We start from the raw sequence: 25,110 nt of genomic DNA on the forward strand, positions 1-25,110 counted from the left end.
GGTGCCGTCGTAGCGGTAGAGGGGAGAGGCCGGGCGGGCGGGGGGGGGAGGAGCCAGCTGCGCCCGCCCTGGGCACCCCGGGCACGTTGGGGCGGCGCAGGTCCTGCCCGGCCCGCCTGCGTGGTGAGCAAGCCCGGGGCGGGGCGGGGCCCCCCAGGGGCCGCGCGGGCGCTGCCTGTGCGCTGACTGCGGTTCCAGGCCCCGCTCTGGGTCCCCGCTCAGGAGCCCCCCTCCTCCGGGAAGGCCGCCCCCGTGGCGGGGGGGGGGGGGCCCGCCAGCCGTGGTCCCCACGGAGAAGGGCGAGCGGCCGTGTGGCCGGGTCTCCTCTGCAGCCCGGAGGTGCGGCCGCGGGACAGGCACCGCCGGCGGGCGCCTGAGGCCCCGGTGCCCAGCGCGGGGCAGGCCGGGCCGCGGGGTGGGGCTGAGCTCCCCGCGGGGCCCCGGCCCGGCTCTGTGGGTGAGCTGCTGAAGGGCTGGGTGCGGAGACGCCGGCCACGCGTTTCTGATCCCGCGTGTGTGTGATGCTCTGCCCGGCGCGGGAGGAGCCACGCAGGGGCCATCTGGGGTGGGGCTGTGGGCGGACCCCGATCCACAGGTAGGGTCGGTCCGGGAGCGGTCGGCCCACAGAGCCCGAGGCCCACAGAGCCGGGACCTCCCCTCAGGACGGAGACGAGGGCCCGGCCTCCGGGGTGCGCTCTGGGTGGGTGGGGAGAGGGGCCCCCGGGCCCCCGAGAGGCGCTGGATCTCAGGTCCTAAGCTCTCCCCGGGGGCAGGCCCTCTGCCCCCTCCCCGGCACACAGGACACGGGACTTGGGACACGGGACACGGGACTCAGCACACAGGACACGGGACTCAGGACTTGGGACACGGGACTCAGCACACAGGACACGGGACTCGGGACACGGGACTCAGCACATGGGACACGGGACTCAGCACACAGGACATGGGACTTGGGACATGGGACACGGGACTCAGCACACAGGACATGGGACTCGGGACACGGGACACGGGACTCAGCACACGGGACACGGGACTCAGCACACAGGACATGGGACTCGGGACACGGGACACGGGACTCAGCACACGGGACACGGGACTCAGCACATGGGACACGGGACTCAGCACACAGGACATGGGACTCGGGACACGGGACATGGGACTCAGCACACGGGACACAGGACTTGGGACATGGGACACGGGACTCAGCACACAGGACATGGGACTCGGGACACGGGACACGGGACTCAGCACACGGGACACGGGACTCAGCACACAGGACACGGGACTCAGCACACAGGACATGGGACTCGGGACACGGGACACGGGACTCAGCACACGGGACACGGGACTCAGCACACAGGACACGGGACTCAGCACACAGGACATGGGACTCGGGACACAGGACACGGGACTCAGCACATGGGACATGGGACTCGGCACACAGGACACGGGACTCAGCACACGGGACACGGGACTCAGCACACAGGACACGGGACTCAGCACACAGGACATGGGACTCGGGACACAGGACACGGGACTCAGCACACAGGACACGGGACTCAGCACACAGGACATGGGACTCGGGACACAGGACACGGGACTCAGCACACAGGACATGGGACTCGGGACACAGGACACGGGACTCAGCACACGGGACATGGGACTCGGCACACAGGACACGGGACTTGGGACACGGGACTCAGCACATGGGACACGGGACTCAGCCCACAGGACACGGAACTCAACGCAGGGGCCATGGGCCTGGCAACGGTATCTGGGGTGTCGCTGACTGACGGGGCCCCGGGGTCCAGAGGATCTGGCCGTCGGCCCCGCAGCCTGGGCTGCCGGCTGGCTGTGCCTTCCCTTGGAGCAGGCTTGCTGTGAGCATGTGCTAAGGGCACAGCTGGGCGCGGGAGGGCCGGGCCCGGGCCAGCGGCCGGGGCCTGGGAGGAGGCTCTGGGCAGATGCCAGCCGCTCCAGGCCCCCAGAAGGGCCCCAGGAGCCCTGTTGTCACCTCGGCCCTCTGTGCTGCGCCTGGTGGCCCCCCAGCCTCCCCGTTCTCCTGAGCTGGCCTCACAGGGACAGCCTGGAAAATGCTGGGGCTCCCCTGGGGAGCCTCCGGCTCTCGTGCCCTGGGCTGCCCACCCCTCCTGCTCTGGGGCCTCAGGACCCTCGCGGCCCACACCTCCCAGGAGACACTGTCTGGCCATCCTCCCGGGCTCTGCCCACACTGCAGCTCCTGCACCATGCCCTGCAGGGCCCTGGCTCCTCAGGACTTGGTAGACGCGGGGCCTCAGAGACCTGGAGAGAACGGCACAGCGGGCCCGCCTCCCCCACGGGCCCGCAGCGCGGCACACGCCGCACCCTTCGTGGTCCGAGGGGGCTGCCCCTCCTCAGCAGTCTCAGCCACACCTCGCCCATGACTCCAGCCCCTTTCCCCACTGCGGAGGGGAGCTTGGGGCGCCATTGCCGGTGGGGTTTGAGGAGCGGGCAGTGGACGGGGTGCTGTGGAAGGACCCTGATACCAGGGAGCTGGCTTTCCCCTGACACTGCCTGCTGGAGCATCATGCTCTTGACTCACCCTGCTGGCCTGGAGGAAAAGACTGGAGTAGGAGCAAAGGCAGGACTGTAGAGGTAGAGGTTCTGGGTACATGTTATCCACTTATCCATCCACCCACCCACCCACCCATTTACCCATCTACCCATTCACCCACCCATCCATCCATCCACGTACCCACCCATCCATCCATGTACCCACCCATCCATCTACCCACTCACCAATCCATCCATCCATCCATCCACCCTCCTATCCACCCATTCATCTACCCACTCACCCGCCCATCCATCCATTCATCTACCACCCATCCACCCATCCACCCATCCACCCACCCACCCATCCATCCATCCATCCACCCTCTTATCCACCCATCCACCCACCCATTCATCCATCTACCCACTCATCCATCCACCCACCCACCCATCCACCCACCCGCTCGCTCGCTCGCTCCCTGACCCTCCACAAAGCCTGCGACTTGGCTGTAGGTTGGGGGAGCTTTTTTATTTTATTTTTTGTTTTGCCAGTCCTGGGGCTTGGACTCAGGGACTGAGCACTGTCCCTGGCTTCTTTTTGCTCAAGGCTGGCACTCGGCCACTTGAGCCACAGCGCCACTTCTGGCCATTTTCTGTATATGTGGTGCTGGGGAATCGAACCCAGGGCTTCATGTAGACGAGGCGAGCACTGTACCACCAGGCCACATCCCCAGCTCCTGGGGGAGTTTTTTGGAGGAGTCCCTCTCACCCCTGCTGAATTGCAGAAATGAAGTGTGGGGCGGGCCTGGCAAACACCAGGGGACACAGCGAGGAGGAGGTGCCTGGGGGCTCTAGACACGGGGCCCCAGCATTCCTGTCCGCTCACCGTGGAGTGCCCTCCGCTGTGGACACCTGTTCTACAGCCGGTGAGGCGACGGCCACCTCTGTCCTCAAAGCCTCAGTCGCCCCCCTCTGTCCAGGGCCCTCAGGACAGAGGGAGGTGCGAGCAGGCAAAGCCACGTGATGAGGGTGTGACAGGAGGCCACGAGGCCACGAGGCCCCTCGACGCCCAGGGTGCTGGGCTGGAGACCTTGGGACAGGGGCCTGGGCTTGGTCCAGATGGGCCTGCTGTGGTCCACGGGGTTTGCTCAGCTCGGCCCCACTGCGCCCCCTGCAGGCTGCCTGGTTCGGTGGCGTGACCCGCAGGGGCACGGAGGGCGGCAGGAGGACGGGGCGGATCCGGGAGCTCGGGGTGGGGGAGGGGGGTGGGGGAGGGTGAGCGCCTGGGGCAGGGGCCCCCGGGGGGGTGAGGGGTGCACGCGCTCCTCCCTCTCCTCGGGTGCAGTGTCCTGTGAGCACGCACGCTGTCCTGCGACCGCCCTAGGGAGCAGCTCAGCCTGAGCCTGGACCTTTCGGCCGCCACACCACGGGGGGGGGGGGGGCAGAGTTCCTGAGCCCTCGCCTCCCTGAACGACCACCGTTCCCCTCCCCCCCGCCCGCCCCCGGCCCCTCCCTGCTCTCCCCGCCCTGCCCTGGCAGGCAGCGGCTTGGCCCCGACGGGTGCTGACTGTGTAATGTCGGCAGACGCGGAGCCGCGGGAGCCGCCTGGCTGCCGTGTGCCCAGCTGGGGTCATGTTTACCCGCGGCGCGCGGCTGCCAGGGCCCCCGCCCGGCCCGCCACGCCGCCCGCGTCAGCTCCAGGATAAACGCCCATTCAGCCGCATAAGGCCCCTTTGTGCCGGGGAGGGGCCCCGGCCAGGACGCTGCCCCGGCGCGGCCGGTGGCCCACGGGGCCTGTGGGGACAGACTCTGGTCTTGGCGTGGAGAGGCTCCGGCGTGGGGACGGGGCCCCGGGAGAAGCCAGGCGGGCGGAGCTGGCGAGGAAGAGCGGCTGCAGCCTCCGCCCCGTGAAGCTCTCGTGAACGGAGCGGCCCTGAGCGGCGGCCTTCGGGCCCGGGGCGGAGGTGCCTCTCCCGGCCAGCACGGCGTGCCCGCGGCCCCCGCGGAGGAGCTGGGGGCCGTGCGGCCCAGGTGAGCGGGGTAAGATGGCGGGCCCGTGGGAGCAAGGGCTGGGGGGAGCACGGCGAGGCCCGTCAGATCGGAAGAGCACGGGGCTGTGCGGGGAGGCCCGGAGCACCGGGGCTGGGGAGCCTGCCCAGGACCCCGTGAGGCTCGTCACCCTCTGCCCGCCATGCCTGGCCCAGACACGGTGCTCACAGCGTGTACTCGGCGGGCCTCCTGGAGTCCAGGGCCGCCGAGGCGGGAGGTCCTCCAGCCTCCGTAGTGGCCCATCCAGACCCTTGGCGACTCAGCCTAACAGTGGCCCACAGAACACCCCGTCTTCCGGAAGCCCTGGTCCAGGCTGGCGGCGCCCCCTGGTGGCAGGCAGATGTGTGGCTGCCGCCCCCACGGGGAGCAAAGCTTTGGGTTCAGGTCCTCCGCCTGTTTCTGGGCACTGTGTTCTGAGACCTGCAGTCCCAACCCCTCCCCACCTCCCACCCAGGGACAGGGGAGCCGGCGGGTGGTCTGCCCTGAGTTCCGGTTCTGCGGAGCAGGCAGGGAGAGCTCGGGGCCTGGGGTCACGGCTGGCCGTGCAGCCCCCCCGGCCCCCCCGGGATCCCCGCTCCACTCCCAGCGTCTTGCGTGTCGCCGTGCCACAGGCTCGCCCCGCGCACGATGGCCTTCCTGCCATGGACCAGCACCGAACATGCTTACCTTCCGCTGCACACCATGAGCTGCTTTCCTTTTCTTTCATTTTTTTTTTTGCTGGTTCTGGAGCTTGAACTCGGGCCTGAACTGTGCTTTTATGCGTATGGCTCCATTCCCAACCTTCTGGTAATTGGTGATGGGGCTCATGGACTTTCTTGCCCAGGCTGGCTTTGAACCTTGGCCTCCTGAGTATCTAGGATTACAAGCGTGAGCCCCCAGCACCCAGCCTCAGGCCTTGAGCTTTTGTCAAGAGTAAGGATGTGTGCCTCATAAGAGTATGTGCCCAGCACTGCCAGAAACCTTTGTCTAGGCCAGGCGTGGCAGTTCATGCCCGTAATCCCACCTGTTCAGGACGTGGGGTCGGGACGCTCATGGTTTGAGGTCAGGCCCTGGCAAACAAGTCAGCAAGCTCCTAGGCTCAACAAACGTGTCGGGAGCGGTGGTACGGACCACGACCTCGGCGATGCGGGAGGCACGGGCAGAGCTGGGGTCTGACAACACCCCAGGCAAAATGCAGCAGGCGATCACAAAGACATAACCGAAGCAAAAAGGGTCGGGCACCTTGTCTACGATCCTAGCCACTCAGGAGGTTCAGACCCGAGGAGTGCGGCTCAAAGCTAACCTGGGCACACAAGTCTGAGATTCTTCTCTCCAATTAACCAGCAAAAAGTCAGAGTGCTGGTGCTGGTGGCTCACACCTCTAATCCTAATCAGGAGGCTGAGATCTGAGGATCACGGTTCAAAGCCAGGGGGACTGAGACTCTTATCTCCAATTAACCACCAAAAAGCAAGAAGTGGTGGTGATCAATGTGATATTCAGTCTTTTTTTTTTTGGGCCAGTCCTGGGGCTTGGACTCAGGGCCTGAGCCCTGTCCCTGGCTTCTTTTTGCTCAAGGCTAGCACTCTACCACCTGAGCCACAGCACCACTTCTGGCCGTTTTCTATATATGTGGTGCTGAGGAATTGAACAGGGGCTTCATGTATACGAGGCGAGCATTCTACCACTAAGCTATACTCCCAGACCTGTTATTTTGTCAGGTGCAGGGCTTGAACTCAGGGCCTGGGTGCTGTGCCTGAGCTTCAAAGCTTGTGCTCTACCAATTGGGCCACAGCAACACTTCCTGTTTTCTGGTGGTTAATTGAAGATTAAGAGTCTCATAGGCTAAACCCCTCTAAGCCCAGTAAACCAATTATTAAATGGGCAAAGGAGCTAAAGAGACTTCACAGGAGAAGAGATAAACATGAGGAAATGTTCAACATCCCTGGCAGTAAAGGAAATGCAAATAAAAACAACCCTGAGATACCACCTCACCCCAGTCAGAATGGCCTATACTCTGAACTGCTGGAGGGGGTGTGGGGGAAAGAGGAACCCTCCTCCATTGTTGGTGGGAGTGCAAATTAGTACAACCACTTTGGAGAACAGTATGGAGGTTCCTCAGAAAGCTCAACATAGACCTACCCTATGACATAGCCATACCACTGTAGGCATCTATCCTGAACAACAGGTCTCAGTGAGGTGCCAGACTTTGAAGTCAGGCCCCACCACGTGAACCCCATTTTAGAATCGAACCCTGAGCCAATCAGATTTGTACCTGTGTGCTAATCTTGCTTGCACAGCTGATTGTTGTAACCTTGTTCTTTGCCTTTATAAGCCCTGTGTAATCACAGCTCGGGGCTCCCTCCTAACCTCCGCTGTGTCGGTGGGTAGGACGAGGCCCGAGTTGGCAGCTCGTTAAATAAAGCCTTGCCTTGCTTTTGCATTTCGGAGTGTCTGAATCTCGGTGGTCTTCTTGGGGGTGGTCTTGCGACTTGGCACAACATTTGGGGGCTCGTCGGGATAGCCCCAGAGACCCCGAGATCCCAGACTCCGAAGGTAAGTAAACAGCACTGTTCATTTGTCTTGTCCTGTAATTTGTCTGTTTTGCTTTTGCTTGTAGGGCGCGAGTCAGTTTGGTTTTTGGCCGGAACTGACCAGGAGGACCTCCTAAACGAGACTCAACCCGCCCACCTTGTACTTGGGTCTGCTCCTTCTGCTTATCTGGCAGGAGGTTGTGGGCCAACTTGGGTCCACTCCTCCTGTACCCTGGCAGGAGGTTGTGGGCCAACTTGGGAGATCTCCAACTCGTAACTCGGGTCCACTCCTTCTGCACCCTTGCAGGAGGTTGTGGGCCAACTCGGGTCCACTCCTTCTTGCAGGAGGTTGTGGGCCAACTCGGGTCCATTCCTTCTGCACCCTTGTAGGAGGTTGTGGGCCAGCTTGGGAGATCTGCAACTCGTAGCTTTTCTTGTTCTCAGGCCTGTGTGTTTTCCTCCTTTTTTATTGTTTTGTTTTTTGTAGCCTTTTGGACTGAACTTCTGATCAGAGCTATGGATAACGTTCTATCTTGAGGACCTCCATCTAGCCCCCTAGACTTGATCCTAGCTCACTGGAGGGAGGTTAAGGAGATAGCTCAGAACCAAGGTGTGGCCCTTAAAAAGGAAAAGTGGATCACCCTGTGCAAGTCAGAATGGTCCACCTTTGAGGAAATTGAGGGAGCTTTGACATAGGGAGGAAGCACGGAGGAGGAAATGTTTCCCGCTCCATACTCCCCATCCCAGTTAACTCTACAAGAGGAGGACTCTGAGGAAAATGTTTCAGCTGTGCCCTCCGCTCCGGAGGGTCTTGCCCAGTCAACTCGCCGTCGCCGACAGCCCAGGACACAGACGCATCAGCCCCAAGTCCAAGTCCTGACCCGCAGCCGCCGACGGGGTGGATGTAGGGCCAGCCCAAGCCACCCACAGGTGGCAGGGAGTGACCTCACCATGCTGCGTTGTCATCTCTGTTGTTTGTAAGTCTAACAGTCTCTTTTGTGTCAAACCTGCATAGCTCATTGGAAAGATGTACAGGCGATGGTTCACAATCAGAGTGTGAGTGTCCACAGAAAGAACTCTAGGGGGACCCCCACCCAGCCTTCTTAAGCAGAAAATTGTTTGGTGCGCTAAAATGTTTTACTAAGACTAAAAATGTTTTACTAAAACTATCAAGCCCTGGAAAATGAGGCTGGAGAATGCTAAAGTCATTTGTTAAAGGTTTTTGTCTTAAAATGTACGGCCGATGCTTATTCAGCGTGCTTTAAGATCTTTTGAAAATGTGTGTGTGCATGTGTGAGTGTGAACATGTTCAAGACTGCAGTATGATGCAAAACTAAGTTTAAATTCAAAGGTCTTCATGCCATGCAGTAACTGGGACTGAAGAAAAAAAAAAAAAAGGCTCTTTTGAAACAAGCAGCCCGTAAGCAAAGGGCGGCACCTGGTTTCAGATTGCCTGTGAGCTTCAGTTTTTCCGATGCAGATAAAAGCTAAAGTGTTGTGTTAGTGTTTAAAAGGCTTTGGAAATCAAGAATACATTTCTAGATAAGAAATTTGGAAGTAAAATTGTCCTAAATAATTATTGCAAAGTGAGAAAAGGAGAATTATGGCTACCAAAATGTTTAATTGCCATTCCAGCTTCTTTGTAGTTTTTTTTTGTAACAGTTTCCAGCAGGCCCACAGAGAAGCACAGGTGATTCCTACAAGTTTGTCAAGATCTAATACTGACCCTTAATAAGTTCCAGGTAAGAGAGCATGCTTAAAAACTACTTCTGTGTGGACCACCTTGTTGCTTATAATTGGAGTAAAGTGGCCCCTTATAAGACTCATTGATCTGAATCTGCGGTTCGAAGCCAGCCCGGGCAAAGAAAGGTCCCTGTGAGAGACTTGTCTCTAATCAGCCAGCAGAGTGCTGGGAACGGAGTGGTGTGGAGCTCAAAAGTGGTACGGTGCTAGTCTTGAGCTGGAGAGCTGAGGGACAGCACTCAGGCCCTGAGTCCAAGTCGAAAGTCACTCCTCCTGGGACAAAAGTGATGGAGCATCCAGAGGCAGTAAGCCACTGCTTGGATGGCAGAGATGGTGTCAGATCCTAGAGTCACTACTGTTGGCCTTTCAAAAGTTAAAGCCGGGAAGTCCTAGAAGAATAGTTCATAAGCATGCCTTTCCAATGCAGGAATGCAGGAATTTACCAGTCATCTGTGATAGTGGTTAGTAAGGGTAAGTTTGTCAAATGAGAGGATAGATTAAAATCTCACCCCCCGCATTTACTCAAAGCCCTGACTGGCAGTGAGAATTTTAGGTAGTTTTGGGCTTGCTCAGGAGTACGGCTATAGCCACCCGACCCTTAGAGCACAGTTGAGAAGTTTATGTATTATTTTGTTGCTTACATTTGGATACTAAACACTATAGAGCTAATGGTAAGTCTGTATAGCTGAAAGTTAATTTTCAGTTTGCAGCAATCCTGCAGTCCCTTGGAAAAGTAGACTAAGGTTATAGGTTCCTGGCTAGGTAAGGTCAACGCCCCTGAGTCAGCCTGAAGAAATTACAGAAGATGGATGATCTTCACCCATCAGCCCCCCTTTAAAATCAAGGGACCAGAGTTGTTTTTGGGAAGATGAGGCAGGATAAACTAGAGACATGCAGAACAGAGGTACAGAGAATATTCTTGTAAGAAATGGTGACAGGCCCTTTGGTTACTACATTGGGTCCTACTGGCCCATGCCTTACCTCTATATCATCCCCTAGACATGCAAGCCATTGAAATGGACAGAATGGAGCCATGATTGGCTCCCAAGGTACCAAAAAGAAAAAGGGGGAAATGAGGTGCCAGACTTTGAAGTCAGGCCCCACCACGTGAACCCCATTTTAGAATCGAACCCTGAGCCAATCAGATTTGTACCTGTGTGCTAATCTTGCTTGCACAGCTGATTGTTGTAACCTTGTTCTTTGCCTTTATAAGCCCTGTGTAATCACAGCTCGGGGCTCCCTCCTAACCTCCGCTGTGTCGGTGGGTAGGACGAGGCCCGAGTTGGCAGCTCGTTAAATAAAGCCTTGCCTTGCTTTTGCATTTCGGAGTGTCTGAATCTCGGTGGTCTTCTTGGGGGTGGTCTTGCGACTTGGCACAACATCAGGATATCAAAAAGACATCTGCACATCCATGTTTATCGCTGCACAATTCACAATAGCCAAAATATGGAAACAACCCAGATGCCCCTCCACAGGTGAATGGATCCAAAAAATATGGTACCTATACACAATGGAATACTACATAGAGATTAGGAATGGTGAAATATTGTTATTCGCAGGGAAATGGTCAGAACTTGAACAAATAATGTTGAGCGAGACAAGCCTAGAACACAGAAAACAAAGGGGCATAATCTCCCTGATATATGACTGTTAGGTGTGTGTGTGTGGGGGGAGTAGAGACCAGGTCTGTGAAACAAAAAACTTGTCAAATGGTATTTCCACAGGTTTGGGTCAGCGACCCTACATTATGTAACTAAAACCAAACAACTACTAAACATAAAAAGGTCTAAAATAGACCTCTCAGTGGATCACAATAGCTCAACAGCTATGTATGTATGTTCATATAAGACAAGGATAAGCAAACTTTATTGTTGACGTTATATTTAAAGTTCTAGGTGAATTTCCTTTGGCGTACTCGACGTGGCTACTGTATATTGGTACACTGGGTATTGTATATATGCCTACTTGATCTAGGGAAGGGAAAGAAAAACAAGGGTGTAAGATATTACAAGAAATGTACACACTACCCTATTATGTAACTGTACCCCTTTTGCACAATACCTTGTCAACAAAATTTAATTAATTAAAAAAAAAAAGTCTCATAAGGACTTATCTGCTTTGAACCCCGGTCCTCCGATCTCAGCCTCCTGAGTAGCTAGGATTACAGGCGTGAGCCATGAGCGCCCAGACAGACCTTGTTTTTTAATTCCAAGCTCCACAGAGGTAAAACTCAATGTTGTTTAAGCCGGCAGCAACTTAAGTGCACAAAAGTTTTATCAGCCTCCTGCAGGAATAGAAATAAAGGACTAAAAACTATAAAAACAAACCCTCCAAACTGGAAGTGGAGCTGTGGCTGAAGTGGTACCGAGCTGGCATTGAGCACAAAAGCCAAGTTCATGCAGGCCCCAGGACCAGCATGCACACATAGCCAGAAGTGGAGGTATGGTTCAAGTGTTAGAGCTCAAACTCTAGTACTGCCGAACAACACAACAAAAAACTAAATGTCGGCAAGGTAACAGTGGCTCATACCTGTAAACCTAGCTGTTCAAGAGGCTGAGGTCCAGGAGATTGTAGTTTGAAGTCATCCCAGGCAAAAATCCACAAGATTCCACCTCCAGAATAGCAAAGAGCTAGGCTGAAGGTGTGTCTCAAGTGACAGGACACCAGCCAGGCAAACAAGCTACATACAAGGCCAAGTTCAAAACCCCTGTACTGCCACACAACAGCGAACGTAAAGCAAAGGTAAGCTGGTAGCACAAGCCCACAATCCCAGCTAGGCAGGGACGTAGGTAGGAGGACTGCAGCCCCAGGACAGTCCCGGGAGACGGGGAAGTCTAGGACCTACTAAAAAGTAACTAAAGCAAAACAAGCCCAGGGTGGAGAGTTCAGTTTGAATATAGAGAAACTTTATTTAGACTTCTTAAAATCGATCTACTTTAAAAGTAAGCTGAGGCTGTAAGAACTCAAAACTAAGACAAGTCAGACAGACAGGAGAACCAACGGGGGGACAGAAGGGAGGATGGCTGTGGTCAGATCTTCTCCATCTTGGAAATGAGACAGAAGAATGGACAGGTGGACAGACAGACGGGTGGGCTGGCTGTGCTCAGATCTTCTCCATCTTGGAGATGAGGTCATCACAGATCTTGGACAGTTCCTCGTTCTCTTTAGTCTGGAGAGAGAAGGGGGCACTGTATCTGCCAATGCTCAAGGGGAGCCTGCTCTGGACGGCAGGGCCCAAGGGTCCCGTGCCCCACCTTCTGCTCCACGGTCTTCTCCAGCGAGTGAATCTGCATCTGTGCCTTCCTGAGGCTGGCCTGGAAGGCCAAGGCCTCTGCTTGGGCCTTGCTTCGCACCTGAGCGATCTCCTCATTTGCTCTGTAGGGGCGGGGCAAAGGCGGCCCGGCTCAGAGGCCCCGTCCGCCTCCCCGCCCCCAGCCTGGGTCTGTGCCCACACTCACAGTTTGAGCTTCTCCTCTGCGTGGACCTTCAGCACCTGGTACCTCTGGCCCTCCTTTTCAATCCTCACTATGTACTCCTCCACACACTTCTTCAGGGAGTCTTCGTTCTTTAGGAACGAGCACATACAACCACTGGTGGGTGCTATTTTGTCAGACCTCGCAGGCACCGTGGGAGCGGCGTGCAGGCTAGTTTGCTGTCTGGGGACAGTGGTGACCCACAGTTCCCATTTTCCTTTGGGAAAATGTCTTGTTTATACACGGTCCCACTCTTAGTCTGACTTCGGAGCACTTGCACTGCGGGTGTTACGCTGTGTTGGAGGGCGGGGGGAGGGGCGGGGGCAAGCATGGGGATCTGGCCCACCCTCCACGCTGAGAGGGGGCGACGGTCTCTCAGTGCCTTCCCCACGACACTCGCCAGCATCTCCTATCCACTCCACAAAGCTCAGTGCTGCTGGGCGTGGGTGACCCAGGCCTGGAATCCTAGCTGCTTATGAGACTGAGAGGTGAAGGTCATGGTTCAAAGCCAGCCCGGGCAAAAAAGACTGAGATTCTTATCTCCAGAATGGAGCTGAGGCTCAAGTGGTAGGACGTTAGCCTTGAACACAGAGGCTCAGGGACAGCGCCCAGGCCACAGGACTGACCCCCCCCCCCGCCCCCAGCTGAGCGCCGAAGGTCAAATGACCAAGAAGGGCTGGAGCCTGTCCACAGGCTCACCCGTCCCCGGCCAAGCCGCCAAGCCCAGCTCCATCACCACTGCTGTGCGCAGACTGCACTCCCCACTGCACTGGTACTTGCTGGGGATTCCAATTCAGAGCCACAAGCATGCCAGACATGGGTCTTGCCAAGGAGCTACAGCCCTGGTTTTCTCTATGGGGTTCTATGACTTCCTTGAGCTGTCTCAGCCAGCTCTACTGTGACCCATCTCCCCCTCCCCGTGTCTATGGGATGAGGACCGTCCTGGAGTGGGGAGGGGGGGGAGGGGCAGGCATCTCCCCCTCCCCGTGTCTATGGGATGAGGACCGTCCTGGAGTGGGGAGGGGGGGGAGGGGCAGGCATCTCCCCCTCCCCGTGTCTATGGGATGAGGACCGTCCTGGAGTGGGGAGGGGGGGAGGGGCAGGCATCTCCCCCTCCCCGTGTCTATGGGATGAGGACCGTCCTGGAGTGGGGAGTGGGGGGGGGGCAGGCATCTCCCCCTCCCCGTGTCTATGGGATGAGGACCGTCCTGGGGTGGGGAGTGGCAGGCATCTCCCCCTCCCCGTGTCTATGGGATGAGGACCGTCCTGGAGTGGGGAGGGGGGGGAGGGGCAGGCGTCTCCCCCTCCCCGTGTCTATGGGATGAGGACCGTCCTGGAGTGGGGAGTGTGGGTGGGGGGGGCAGGCGTCTCCCCCTCCCCGTGTCTATGGGATGAGGACCGTCCTGGAGTGGGGAGTGGGGGGGGCAGGCATCTCCCCCTCCCCGTGTCTATGGGATGAGGACCGTCCTGGAGTGGGGAGTGGGGGGGGGCAGGCGTCTCCCCCTCCCCGTGTCTATGGGATGAGGACCGTCCTGGAGTGGGGGGAGGGGGAAGGGGCAGGCGTACACTGCACCGAGTGGACACGGGCCCGGTGTGGTGGGCAATCCACAACAAAGCAGAGCCCACAGCGCGGTGGCGCCACGCACCTTGCGGTAACCTTCAATCACCTCCTTCTGCTTCTCAAATCGCTTGAAGAGGTCAGAGAATGACTTCTCCAGGGAGTTCAGGTCTGCAGTAAGTTGGTCTCTCTCCTTTAGAACCTTCTGGATTTTGGCTTGGGCAAGCTCCTTCTGTTTCTGGGTCTCCTCTTAAAGAAAAGCAACACGTGTGTTAGAGCAGCTACCATCATGCAAACTCCCAGAAACAGTCCAGAAAATGAGGGCTGGGGGGGCAGCAGGAGAGGCAGGGGGCTTGCCACAGGAGCCTCAAGAGATGAGCCCTCCAGGGTCCAGGGTCCCCCCCGAGGTAGCCAGCCTCACTTTCTGTGTGCCCCTTCCACGTCTGCCCCGCAGGGAGTCAGCGAGAGGGGGCCCTAGACACCCCCGTGAGACAGGCCAGCGAGCCGCTGGGACCCTCCTAGGGACCCCTCCATGGAGCCCCGGCCCTGTGCCCTGCCCTGTCTGATGTCCGCAGAGGCCACCGGGCAGGGCCTTCCAGTGCGGGCAGGGCATGGCGGAGCCACGGCTGCTCAGGCTGTGTCCCCACCGTGGCCTCATCAGCCTGGGGTCTAGTGAGTTCCGGCCCCGTGGGCAGCCCACCTCACTCCAGCCTGCCCTCAGGGTCCCTCCGTAAGGGCATCCCTGGGGCCCGAAGGCAGGCTGACCACACCTGCAGACACAACCCAGGAGCAGCGGCTTTACCCATTGAATGGTGCACGATCTCTTCAAACCCGTCCACGATCTTCCTGTGGGGAGAGGGCTGATGAGGGGCTGTGGCTCGTGACCGCGAGCAGAGCTAGGCCAGGGCTGGGGTGCGGCGGCCTTACCCCATCTCCAGGTATTTCAGGTAGAGCTCCTCACACTTGCTTTTCAGCTCCAGGTTCTCCTGCTGTACCGCACTCACCTGCCAAAGCCGTGTGCCCATCAGCACTCACAGCCGAGGGGCCTCCCCAACCCACCCAGAGGACTTGTGTGGACTCCTGGGCTTGTCCTGGAGTCATTCATGGGGTCTCTCAGATGGGGGTGGGGTGGTGCAGACGTTTCTGCGGGCACCCTGGGAATATGGGGTGCATGCCACAGGCCCTGGAGGGAACACACCCTTGGGGATCACTACCGGCTGTTTTCCTGGCCCACCTGCCCCACCGGTGTGCACCAGATCCCTGAGGAGGGCTCTGGAGCCTCTTAAAACAGGCCGGGCCTGTGTGTCGGAGGAGGACCAGGCAGGTGGCTGACCACCGACGCGCCTGGATGGAGGAGACAAGGAGGGCGGGACATGGGCAGCACCTAGGTTTGTAGCTCCAAACACCACCTCATGCTGTGCCACCTGGACTGCCCAGAGCCCACACTGCCGCCGCCTCTCCCACGGGAGGCTGAGCTCGGGCTGTCAGCGGCACACACGGGGCTGCTGGGACCCATGCCTCACCAGGGCCATGCTGAGAACCACCGGGGCCTACTTCTTAGCTGCTCCCAGGCAGACCCTGCCTTACCGCTGCATCCAGGTCTTTCTGGCTGTACTGTAGCACCTCCACAATGGGCCCAGTAGACACATCTCCAAGCCCAGGGACACACGGGGATGGGCCAGGCACCTGCTGGAGTAAACACAGGGCCTCAAGACCACCGTCACCTCCTTAGGCCACAAAAAAGATTGCTCCAAAGAGACCGAAGTGCTTACAGGACCATCCAGGGCGCCCAGAAAGTCCAACTCCACCAGCTTGGCTTCCAGTAGGTTTCCGGAGGCAGGCTTGCCGGTGTCCTGCGGGCTGAGGACAGACAGGCAGCCAGCTCACCTCGCGCCCTGCAGGAGGCGCGGGGCACAAGGGCAGATGCTCCCAGTCTTACAAGCTCGGTGAATAGGCTATTTACTTGCTATGTAGTGCAGACTGGCCACGAACCTGTGACCCCCCCTGCCTCCGCCTCCTGAGGGCTGTGACCAGACATGTTCTACTATATCTAATAGCGGCTGGGATCGGTCAGGTCCGACGTCTCCTCTGGCCGCAGCCCCTCCGCTCTCCTCGCTGCACGGTCAGGTGGGAGGGGCCTCGTCGGTGAGGCCCCCAGGGCGCAGCGTGGGGCCTCAGTGGGGGCAGCAAGCCCTGTCCTGCCTCGGCTCCGGGAGTTTCACGCCACGCTCAGTGCGTCATTCTCCCGTATTACACAAATACATCCATTTTCTTCCAGAGCTGGGGCTAGCGTGGCATTCGCCCATCAAGCGGTCATGCTGTCGGCGTGAAGGTCACGTGGCCTCTGACTGTGGGATGCAGCTCACCACAGACAATTTGTGAAGGAACAGACACGACGGCAGGCAGTTTTACTTATAAAACCAAACCTCTGTGCACACCTGGCCACTGGGTGCTAACGCGGCTGTGCATGTAAAACCAAACCTCTGTGCACACCTGGCCACTGGGTGCTAACGCGGCTGTGCATGTAGAGGTTTCACCTACCGGGCTGGCCGGCGTGTCAAGCACGGGGGCTCCTCTCACAGGAAGGCTGCCTGCTGTCACACGGCTGGCCTCAGCCTTGTCTGTCCTGTTTGCTCACCGACTTATTTCTAGTTCAGATCAGCCTCGCGTTTTCTAGAAAGCCCTAGCCACCTGACTCCCTTGCCTCAGCCAAGTTTCACAGAGGAGGGAACATACCTGTTTACTGCTGGGACCAAAGATACTGGCCGAAGAGGGCTGTCTTTCAGGAGTGGGTCAAACTTCAGGTACAAGGACTGCTTCCTCCAAGCCGACTCCTTAAACTAGAAGGGGAGAGGAGGGGAAAAGGGATGGGCAGTTGGCTTACACTAGGGGTGAAGGGGTGGGGACAGGGGATGGGTAGCTGACAGGGACCACTGCTGTCCCAACAGACAGCAGGCTGTTCCGGACGCTGGATGATGTTGGGAAAAGGGCTCTGGGAGACCACAATGCATCGTGCCACTGGCGCCGGTGTGCCCACTCTTGTCCCTTACTTAGGGTGGGCACCTGGGTCAGGACTCTGCTAGGGTTAAAGGATGCCGTGGAGACAAGCTACGGGATGTTCTGGGCTGTCAAGGGCCCGGGGGCCCGGGCCACGCAGGAGATACATACTTTGTGAGGCTGCCGTTGGAGCGCTGGGTACCTACCGAGGAAGTTCCAAACTGTTCCAGGTAATCCACCTCAGCACAGGTGCCTAGAACTGAAACGGGCTAGTCACAGCTGCTGTCACCTCCTCTGTACCCTGGGCCCACAGATACCCATCGTTCCTCCAAACACATGTGGGGAGCTCCCTGCCGTGGCCCCCAGCTGCACACACAGGAGCGACTGTCCGCTCTCCTTAGCTAGCGTGAGCATCAAGGCCCCGAACCCGGCCTTATGCTCCTGCTTGGCCCTCTACTGCCTGAGCCCGATCTTTAGTCCTGGCTCACTTTCCCTCACAGGCTGGTGTTCCCCACCTCAGCACGCCTCCAACCCTTCACGTCTGGCCTTTTCCTTTTGCTCATTTATCAGAGATAGTCTTTTGGCTCTGTTCAAGACTCTGGTTAAGCTGGCCTTGAGCCACGATCCTCAAACCTCAGGCTCCTGAGTAGCTAGGATTACAGGCATGAACTACTAGTACCCACAGGTAAATGCTTAAAAAAACATTCCTACCCAAGACTGGATCCAAGAATGTGGTGTCCCTGGATGCTGTGGGCCAGCTGTGTATCTGACTAGGGACTTACCTCTTAAAATGCGGCAAGTAAAAAAATAGCCCAAATTACATAGGCAAAAGGGGGGCTGGGAATGTGGCTGAGCCGTAGAGTGCTTGCCTAGCATGCATGAAGCCCTGGGTTCGATTCCTCGGCACCACACACACAGAAAAAGCCAGAAGTAGCACCGTGCCTCAAGTAGTAGAGTGCCAGCCTTGAGCAAAAGTGGCTCAGGGGGCTGGGGATATAGCCTAGTGGCAAGAGTGCCTGCCTCGGATACACGAGGCCCTAGGTTTGATTCCCCAGCACCACATATACAGAAAACGGCCAGAAGCGGCGCTGTGGCTCAAGTGGCGGAGTGCTAGCCTTGAGCGGGAAGAAGCCAGGGACAGTGCTCAGGCCCAGAGTCCAAGGCCCAGGACTGGCCAAAAAAAAAAAAAAAAAAGTGGCTCAGGGACAGTGCCCAGGCCCTTGAGTTCAAGTCCCAGGACTGGCAAAAAAAAAAAAAAAAAAAAAAAAAAAAGTTGGCATCAGTGGCTTGCCCTTAAATCCTAGCTATCCAGCAGGCTGAGGATCTGAGAATTTCAGAAGCCAGTCCAGGCAAACTAATTTCAGACTTTTATCTCCAATAACCAACGAAAGGCCAGAAGTAGACTTTTGACTCAGTTATGAATGAAAAAAAAATCAAGTGAGTTGGGCTCTGGTGGTTCATACCTGTAATCCTAACTACTCAGGAGGCTGAGATCTAAGGATTGCGGTTTAAAGCCAACCTGGACAGGAAAAGTCTGTGAGACACTTATCTCCAATTAATCACCAAGAAGCTGGAAGTGGAGCTGTGGCTCAAGTGGTACAGCACTAGCCTTGAGCAAAAAAGCTAAGGGACAGTGTTTGGGCTCTGAGTTCAAGTCGCAGTACAGGTACAAAAAAAAAAAAGAGAGAAAAAGCCTATATGTACTTCCAGTCTTCATTTGTAAGAAGCCAAAATTGAGATCTTACAAGTCACTTAATAGCCTTTATTTCAGCCCTCAGTTCTCAGTGAACTCACACTGACGTACTCCTCTGGTTACCAGTAGCATCCTGTACTTTGCATGCCTTTGTCTTGCACTTGCATTTCCTACCCCCATCTTTTGCCTGCCTTTCTAAGGTAGTCTACACTTCCATCTTCTCCTCTGCAGTGAAGGCACCAGCTCCACTCTACCAAAGTGATTCATCTTTTGATGAATCTCATCAAAGCTCATATTAAGTCATTTAGTGGCGGAGCAGAGCAGTCTGAAGAATGACTACCTGTAAACGAGAGTTGAACCGACAGAACCCAAGTGCTCGTTCATGGGCGTTTTCAGGGGCACCAACAGGGACAGCTGAGAGTCACCTACCCTCAGCTGGGTCTCGGAAGCTCTCGTCCTTCAGCTCCTGCTGAGGAGATCCAGGCACTGGCTCAGCAGGATGGGCAATCAGCAAACTGTCCACACAGCTTGTGGGAGCCAAAGTGTTTGAGGAAGTCAGGGTTCCCTCCTAGAAGGAAGGCCAGCATGATTACAGTGGAAAACTCCTCGGTAGAGTTCTGCCTTACCCAGTTGCCTCAAAGTAAGCCCAGAGGAGAAAGAAGCCCTAGAGAAGAAGGGAGGAAGGTAGTTACATGGCCAACTGGTACCAGAAGACGGCTGGTGGCCTTTTCTACATAATAAACAGCAGAGGTGAGAGCAAAAGGCTGCATCTGTGCGTACACACCACACATGCACCTGTGTGCACGCAGACAGGCCCCCCCCCCCCTTCCGTACCTTGCCTTTTGCTCTTGGACTCTCAGGTGCCTGCGTATCGTCTGCACGGGCTGAACACAGCTGCCTAGAAAGATTGGGTCATCAGAGACGTGTGCCACCCCTACAGCTGCTGCCACTAAGCTGACACATGTCTCCCTCTGTGCTGGTTCACCCAAGATGGTCACACTAAAAGGTATGCGAAAGCATATGGAACTCTGTGGTAACAAGCTACGCTTGGCTTCTGGAATGACAGTCCCAGACTTGGGTCACTGCTTGGTCCTAAGGGGCATGACTGGGCCACTACCTTGACACAGTGCCAGCCACACTGTTTCCACCCCAGTGGTGGCTTGTGCTTGTTTGTATCATTTTTTTGAGATGGGTTCTATTTGCCTAAGCTGGCCCTGAGCTTGTGATCCTTCTTTCTGCCTTAGCCTCCCGAGTGCTGAGTACGGTTGTGTGACCCACACCTGGCTGTATCATTCTTAGTGTCCCGTGGTCCCAGGTCGGGGCCCAGTTGCTGTGCCTCCCACCTCAGTCTTATCTGCTAAGGCTGAGGGAATTCTGGCTGCCCACAAGGGGATAAGTGGAGCTTCTGGACTCAGGCCCCGGAGAGCTGCCCTCTCTCAACTTACTGGCTTGGTGGTGAGTTCTCAGTAGCCACAGGCCCCGTGCTCAGTGGTGGAGCCGCTGGGTGCACCACTCTCATCTGGGGGCTTCCTGGGGGCTGGGCCTCTCGGCAGCCAGATTTGGGGTCACCCCGTGGACTTGAATCTGGGTTGTCCAGCTTGTCCAGGTCAATGTGATTAGAGTTCAAGGAAGCAGCCTTGGGGCACTTGTCCCCCACTCTCGGTCCATCGCTCCCGTCTGGCTCCTTGGGGTCCTGCTGCTGCCTTGCCTCTGACCCCCTCAGGGGAGGCTGGAGGCCGGGTCTTTTGGCTAATCTCCTCGATGGAGGAGCCCTTTCAGTGCTGGTGTCATCAGAGAAGTTGAACTCCAGCCTCAAAGAGTTACACCTTGAAGGAACATCCATTTGGCTGGTGGCTTCTTCCTCCCTAAGGCTTGGATCTGTGGCCTCGACAGATGGCAGAGGGCTGGCTGGGGCTGCGTTCTCAGTACCAGATGAGCACAGCTGGGGTGGGGACCAGGCATCAGCTGTTAGCTCAGGGGCGCTCACAACCTCAGGGCAGGCTGGGACCTCACTAGTTGGGTCTGTGGGGGGTGCTCCTCCACCATGCAGGTCTTCAGAGCTTGTGCCAGTAGGGGAAGCAGCCACAACCGAGACAGCACTGTGTGCGCTTTCTTCTGAGACTCCGGGAGAGGCCTCTGCCTCGAGTTTGTACGCCGTCTCTCCAGGAGGCTCTTCCAGGGTCTTAGAGGCAGATGGCAAGCTTTCATCTAGTGAGTAAGAGCTGGTGCTTCCCTTGAAGGCCTGCCTAGGGCTGCCAGACACGGTGGGTGACGCCGTGCAGACTTTAGGACTTGCTGGGCTCTGGCAAGAGCCCGAGGAACTTGTGTCAGCCAGAGGGGCTGAGCTAGGCTTGCTGGAACCATCATCTCCAAAAGCTGAGTTTGTGTCCTTTGGAGGAGAGTCAGCATTGACCACTGCTTCTTTCTGGAGAAATCCATTGGTAGCTCTGGGGAACTGTTGGCTTTTTAGAAACAAGAATTAACACTAAGCAATCTATGAGCTTTTCAATTAGATTTGAGGCCATGGGAAAACATTAGGTAAAGATGGGGAAGCAAGACAGTTCAGTCAACTCTACCCTCTGGATTAAATCCCACTGAGTACAGATCAGGGCTGGTGGTATGGGGATCACGCAGGCTCTGAGAGACAAAGCAGACAGATGCTCAACAAACCAGCTACTCCAGTGTAGGAGTCTTTGCTAACCAGTTTTCTTTTCCTCTTTAGCCCAGAGACCATGGACAGTTGCAGTCCATAAGAATGCTGGCTTCAGACAGGGCCTGGTTGCTTTGTGGAGTACAAGGTCCATGGTACACGTTCCTACCAAGATTCTGACCCTGTGGTGCCTCACAAATACCACGGGGTGGCAAGAAGCAAGGAGACAAAGCCACCGTCCCTGACAGACAAGAAACCCTACTGCCACAGCAGGAGGATGGTGTGTAGGGCTGGGAATTAGATAGACCGCATGTAAGAGAGCATATGCTGCTTTGTTTGGGGCAAGTATTATTTGATCTTCAGATTGCTGGAAGAGGCCAAGGTCACACATCCAAGTTTGCCACTTCAGTAGTTCAGATGAAGGGGACCCTATGCTCACAACCCTGCTCTTAGAAAACTTTTTTCCTAGTTTGGAAATATTTAATTAAAGACAAAAAAAAAAAATCAAGGAAGTTGGGGTAAGGAATTCCCTGCTTAATGAAGACTGCTCACAGCTGCTCTCCTCCCTCCCAGATGACACACGGTGGCACTGAGCTTCCAGGCTGCCACGCTGGCCACTCTGGAGGACAGCACTCTGACATTCTGGCAAGCTACAGAAGCAAAGACTGAGTGGCAAGGACACAGCAGAGGAGTGAAAGTATCCAATTAAAATGAATCCCAAGTAGCTGATGATTAACTCTCCACTAACTAATTGGCTAGATACTACATACGCTCAAGACAAAGATCAGGAGAAAGCCAGTCCAGACGGGATAGCACTGTGCGTTCTCGCCAGGACTTCCAGAGAGTAGAGTTGTAAGACGTTAAGTGGCACCAATACTTACTTGTCTTTCTGTGGCCAGACACAGTAGTTTTCTAATCCAACACTGTCATCCAAAGCAAAATGAGTCTCAAGTTTGCTGGTCATACTAGGGCTTAAGATCTTGTGTGTCTGTGGATCCCGCAGTGGTGTCTGAAAAGTCACCTTTGGGAGATTAGGGAAACAGCGTTCATAAGCACACCCCAGTGCCATGCAGTCAGAGGTCCCCAGAGTGGGCAGACATTACAGCTCACACTTACCTTTGCAGCTTTTGCCTGGTTTCTGGGGAGCACATTTTCTTTCTGTGATGGACGAAGAACAGATGATCTTCCACTAAGTTCTGGTGGTGAAAACAGGAAGTCACAGTTTTCTGCATTTTTTTCACTGGTGATATTTTCGTCACTTAAGATCTGCAGACTCATTCTGGAAAAGCAGAACATGGTCGTGTCAGTGTGAGGACGATTATCTGGCTTCACAGACACCACTGCCACAACCGATCCACAGCGACAGGGATGTCCTAGTCTTGCACAGGGCATCTGCATAGCTCATCCGCACTCCGAAGCTCACTTCTCATGCAGTTGGCCTCTGTGAGGCAAAGCAGGAAAAGCCTTCGAATGCTTGTCCTGCTTCGGGCTGCACTGCTACCTCTTAGACCAAGAGCTAAAAGAGTTTAGGCTGAGACAGAAAGAATGCGACCCATACAATCACTCTGACTTCTGCTTTACACTATAGAAGGCAGAAAAATGCTGGCTGTCAAAACACCAAGAGCCAGAGGAAGCCACACAGGCCGAGTGGGTCCACATGGCCCCTTCTCTATGGTATACAGCACAAGAGGCACCTGAGACCAAGTTCACAGACTAGGAACGGAAGACTGTGACTGTAGTCTGCACCCCTCCTACTGAAAGTGGGGACTAGCCAGGGTGTTTGCAGGGTGGAAGCCCAGAGGAGCTGGGAGAAGGCAAGGTATGCAGAGATCCCTGCCATTCAGCAGATGTCAGGAAGAATCTACATCAGGCCCTCTTGGCAAGCTCAGGATCTAGTGATTCCATTTTACTCAGCAGGTCCTCATGCTGGTCACCATGAGTACACAGATTTTATCACGTTCCCAGTCACAGTAGCACTCATCTACGCACCACAAGGCCCTGATTGCTCAAAGGGACCTGTGGGCACTTGGTGAAGCCCTGGGAACTCAGGTTGAAAGGTAAGAGAGGGGGTGTGGGTAAGAAGTGATCACAGAGAGGCTGTTGCTGACTCAACTTGAGAAATCCACTGTGGTGCACACAGTGCCTCACACCTTCTAATTCCAGCTACTTGGGAGGCAGAAGCAGGAGGATCATAGTCTAAGAGCAGCTGGGGCAATACTGACAGCTTTTTTTTTTTTTTTTTTTTGGTGCCAGTTGGAGGCTTAAACTCAGGGCCTGGGCACTGTCGCTGAGCTTCTTTTTGCTCATGGCTAATGCTCTACCATTTGAGCCACAGTGCAGCTGCTGGCCCTTTCTATGTATGTGGTGCCGAGAAATGGAACCCAGGGCCTGCATGCTAGGCTACCGCTATACCACATTCCCAGTCCCAGTGAAAGACCTTATTTGAAAACTAATGCAGAAAGGGCTGCGTGTGTGTGGACAACGGAGTGCTAGGCTCTGAGTGTTTTTTTTTTTTTTTTTTTTTTTTTACCATATCTGCCTTGTATGTGGGGAGAAGATGTCCAGGTGTCCAGGGCAGGAGGTCAAATGGAGTTACGGGAGCCCTACAGGCAGAGAGACCCGTTTCCTTCCCCACGGGCAAAGCAGTCAAGCGGTTCGAAGGCAGGGTGCTGAGGAGTGGGCATTTAGAGACTGCCTTAACTCCGTCCACCTGGGAGAAGCACTGAGTTCCAGGTGTTCGAGGTAAAGGCGCTAGAGGCGCTAGTTAATGCAGACGGTCCCCAGTTGTATTTGGGGCAGGGATGAGGAAGAGGTACGATCTGGGCCCCGAGGGGCCAAGAACCACCCATTTCCCGGCGAAGGACGGCACCAAGGAGGCGAGGCAGGCCCGATCCTGTTTCCCAGAGAAGCCACGAGCGGCCGCGGGGAGGAGGGCTGGATTTCGGGGCGGCGGAGGGGCGGGCGCAGCCCCGGGGAGCCGGCCGAGTGCGGGGAGGGAGGCCCGGGGGAGGCCGGCCATGCTGGCAGGCCAGCTCGCAGGCGGGGCCCCGGCCCGGAGACGCAGCGCCGGCGCGAGGGGCCCCGGTAGGGCCCCGGAGAAGCCGCCCGGGAGAGGCCGCCGCGGGAGGCGGCCCCACCCCCCGCCCCGAGGGCCACGGCCCGCCGCCGCTTACCTGTCGGCTTCCGCGGGGCCCCGGGCCCAAGCCGCCGCCCACCGCAAGGGAGGAGGGGACGCCGGTTCCGCGCCGGCCGAGCCCGAGGAGCGCCGCTGAAAGGAGCCCAGAGGCCGTCGCGGGCCGAGGCTGCAACCGCCCGCCGCCGCGCCCGCCGATTCAAATACGACGCTGGGCGCCGGGCGGCCAATCGGCGCGCGGCCGGGGGCGGGTCTCAGGCCCGCACTTCCGCTTCCGGGACGCCCGGCGCGGAGGACCCAGCGGGATCGGGAGCGCCCCCCGCCTCCGTGGGCGGGTGGGCCGGGGCCGCGGGGTGCCCTCGTCCGCGGGGTTCCCTCACGGGAACTCGGCTCTGAGCGGTGCGAGGGGCCCAGAGAGTTCTTCAGTGCCCGCGGGCCGCCAGGCTAGAGACCCGCTCCCAGAGTGCCCCGCGGCTGGCCCGCCGCCGGCCAGACCGGACTCCACTTCCCAGAGGGCTTTGCGGCAGCCTGACAAAGGCCTCCGTCTCCCAGAGCGCCCCGCGAGCCCGGTGGCTAGGGACTCGGTTTCCCAGAGGGCCCCGCGGCCTCGGCCCGCCCTCCCCGCCCGGGCCGCCGGGGACGCGGCGCCCGCTCGAGGTCCCCGCCTCGCGCCCGGGGCGGCGCGCGCGCGCGGCGGGGAGCGATGGACAGCCCCGAGGTGACCTTCACGCTGGCCTACCTGGTCTTCGCCGTGTGCTTCGTGTTCACGCCTAA

At 57.1% G+C, this 25,110-nt stretch overlaps 2 protein-coding genes across 3 annotated transcripts in view; one reads left to right on the forward strand and one right to left on the reverse strand.

Annotated features, from left to right (window-relative positions):
- Positions 1-11,720: 11,720 nt before the first annotated feature.
- Tacc3 (transforming acidic coiled-coil containing protein 3) lies at positions 11,721-24,509 on the reverse strand. Of its 2 annotated transcripts, none has more exons than XM_048363978.1 (16): positions 24,377-24,509; positions 22,320-22,482; positions 22,085-22,224; positions 19,999-21,015; positions 19,388-19,451; positions 18,983-19,121; positions 17,067-17,119; positions 16,600-16,703; positions 15,636-15,723; positions 15,451-15,549; positions 14,791-14,867; positions 14,666-14,709; positions 13,952-14,112; positions 12,291-12,397; positions 12,087-12,207; positions 11,721-12,001 (listed from the first exon to the last, which is right to left on the reverse strand). In XM_048363978.1, the coding sequence occupies exons 2-16, from the start codon at positions 22,479-22,481 to the stop codon at positions 11,936-11,938; spliced, it is 2,442 nt and encodes an 813-aa protein (XP_048219935.1). In that variant the 5' UTR covers position 22,482; positions 24,377-24,509; the 3' UTR covers positions 11,721-11,935. The 2 variants fall into 2 exon arrangements, with proteins under 2 accessions (XP_048219935.1, XP_048219934.1); XM_048363977.1 differs by having other exon boundaries at positions 15,451-15,552; positions 24,377-24,508.
- Positions 24,510-24,965: 456 nt separating this feature from the next.
- Positions 24,966-25,110, forward strand: part of Tmem129 (transmembrane protein 129, E3 ubiquitin ligase) — a 4,408-nt gene continuing 4,263 nt past the window's right edge. The window contains exon 1 of the mRNA XM_048363980.1: positions 24,966-25,110. Coding sequence (XP_048219937.1) covers positions 25,040-25,110 — 71 coding nt within the window. The 5' untranslated portion in view covers positions 24,966-25,039.

The sequence above is a fragment of the Perognathus longimembris genome, chromosome 16 (assembly GCF_023159225.1).
Source record: "Perognathus longimembris pacificus isolate PPM17 chromosome 16, ASM2315922v1, whole genome shotgun sequence".
NCBI classification, from domain to species: domain Eukaryota; kingdom Metazoa; phylum Chordata; class Mammalia; order Rodentia; family Heteromyidae; genus Perognathus; species Perognathus longimembris.

What these genes read in the sequence shown, in the direction of transcription:
- Tacc3 (XM_048363977.1), bottom strand. Translation starts at nt 22,481, where the DNA reads ATGAGTCTGCAGATCTTAAGTGACGAAAATATCACCAGTGAAAAAAAT. An exon ending in GTCCAAGAGCAAAAGGCAAG is followed by an intron (nt 19,122 to 19,387) that starts GTACGGAAGGGG and finishes CCTTCCTTCTAG; the next exon opens with GAGGGAACCCTGACTTCCTC. An exon ending in AACAGTTTGGAACTTCCTCG is followed by an intron (nt 16,704 to 17,066) that starts GTAGGTACCCAG and finishes CTCCCCTTCTAG; the next exon opens with TTTAAGGAGTCGGCTTGGAG.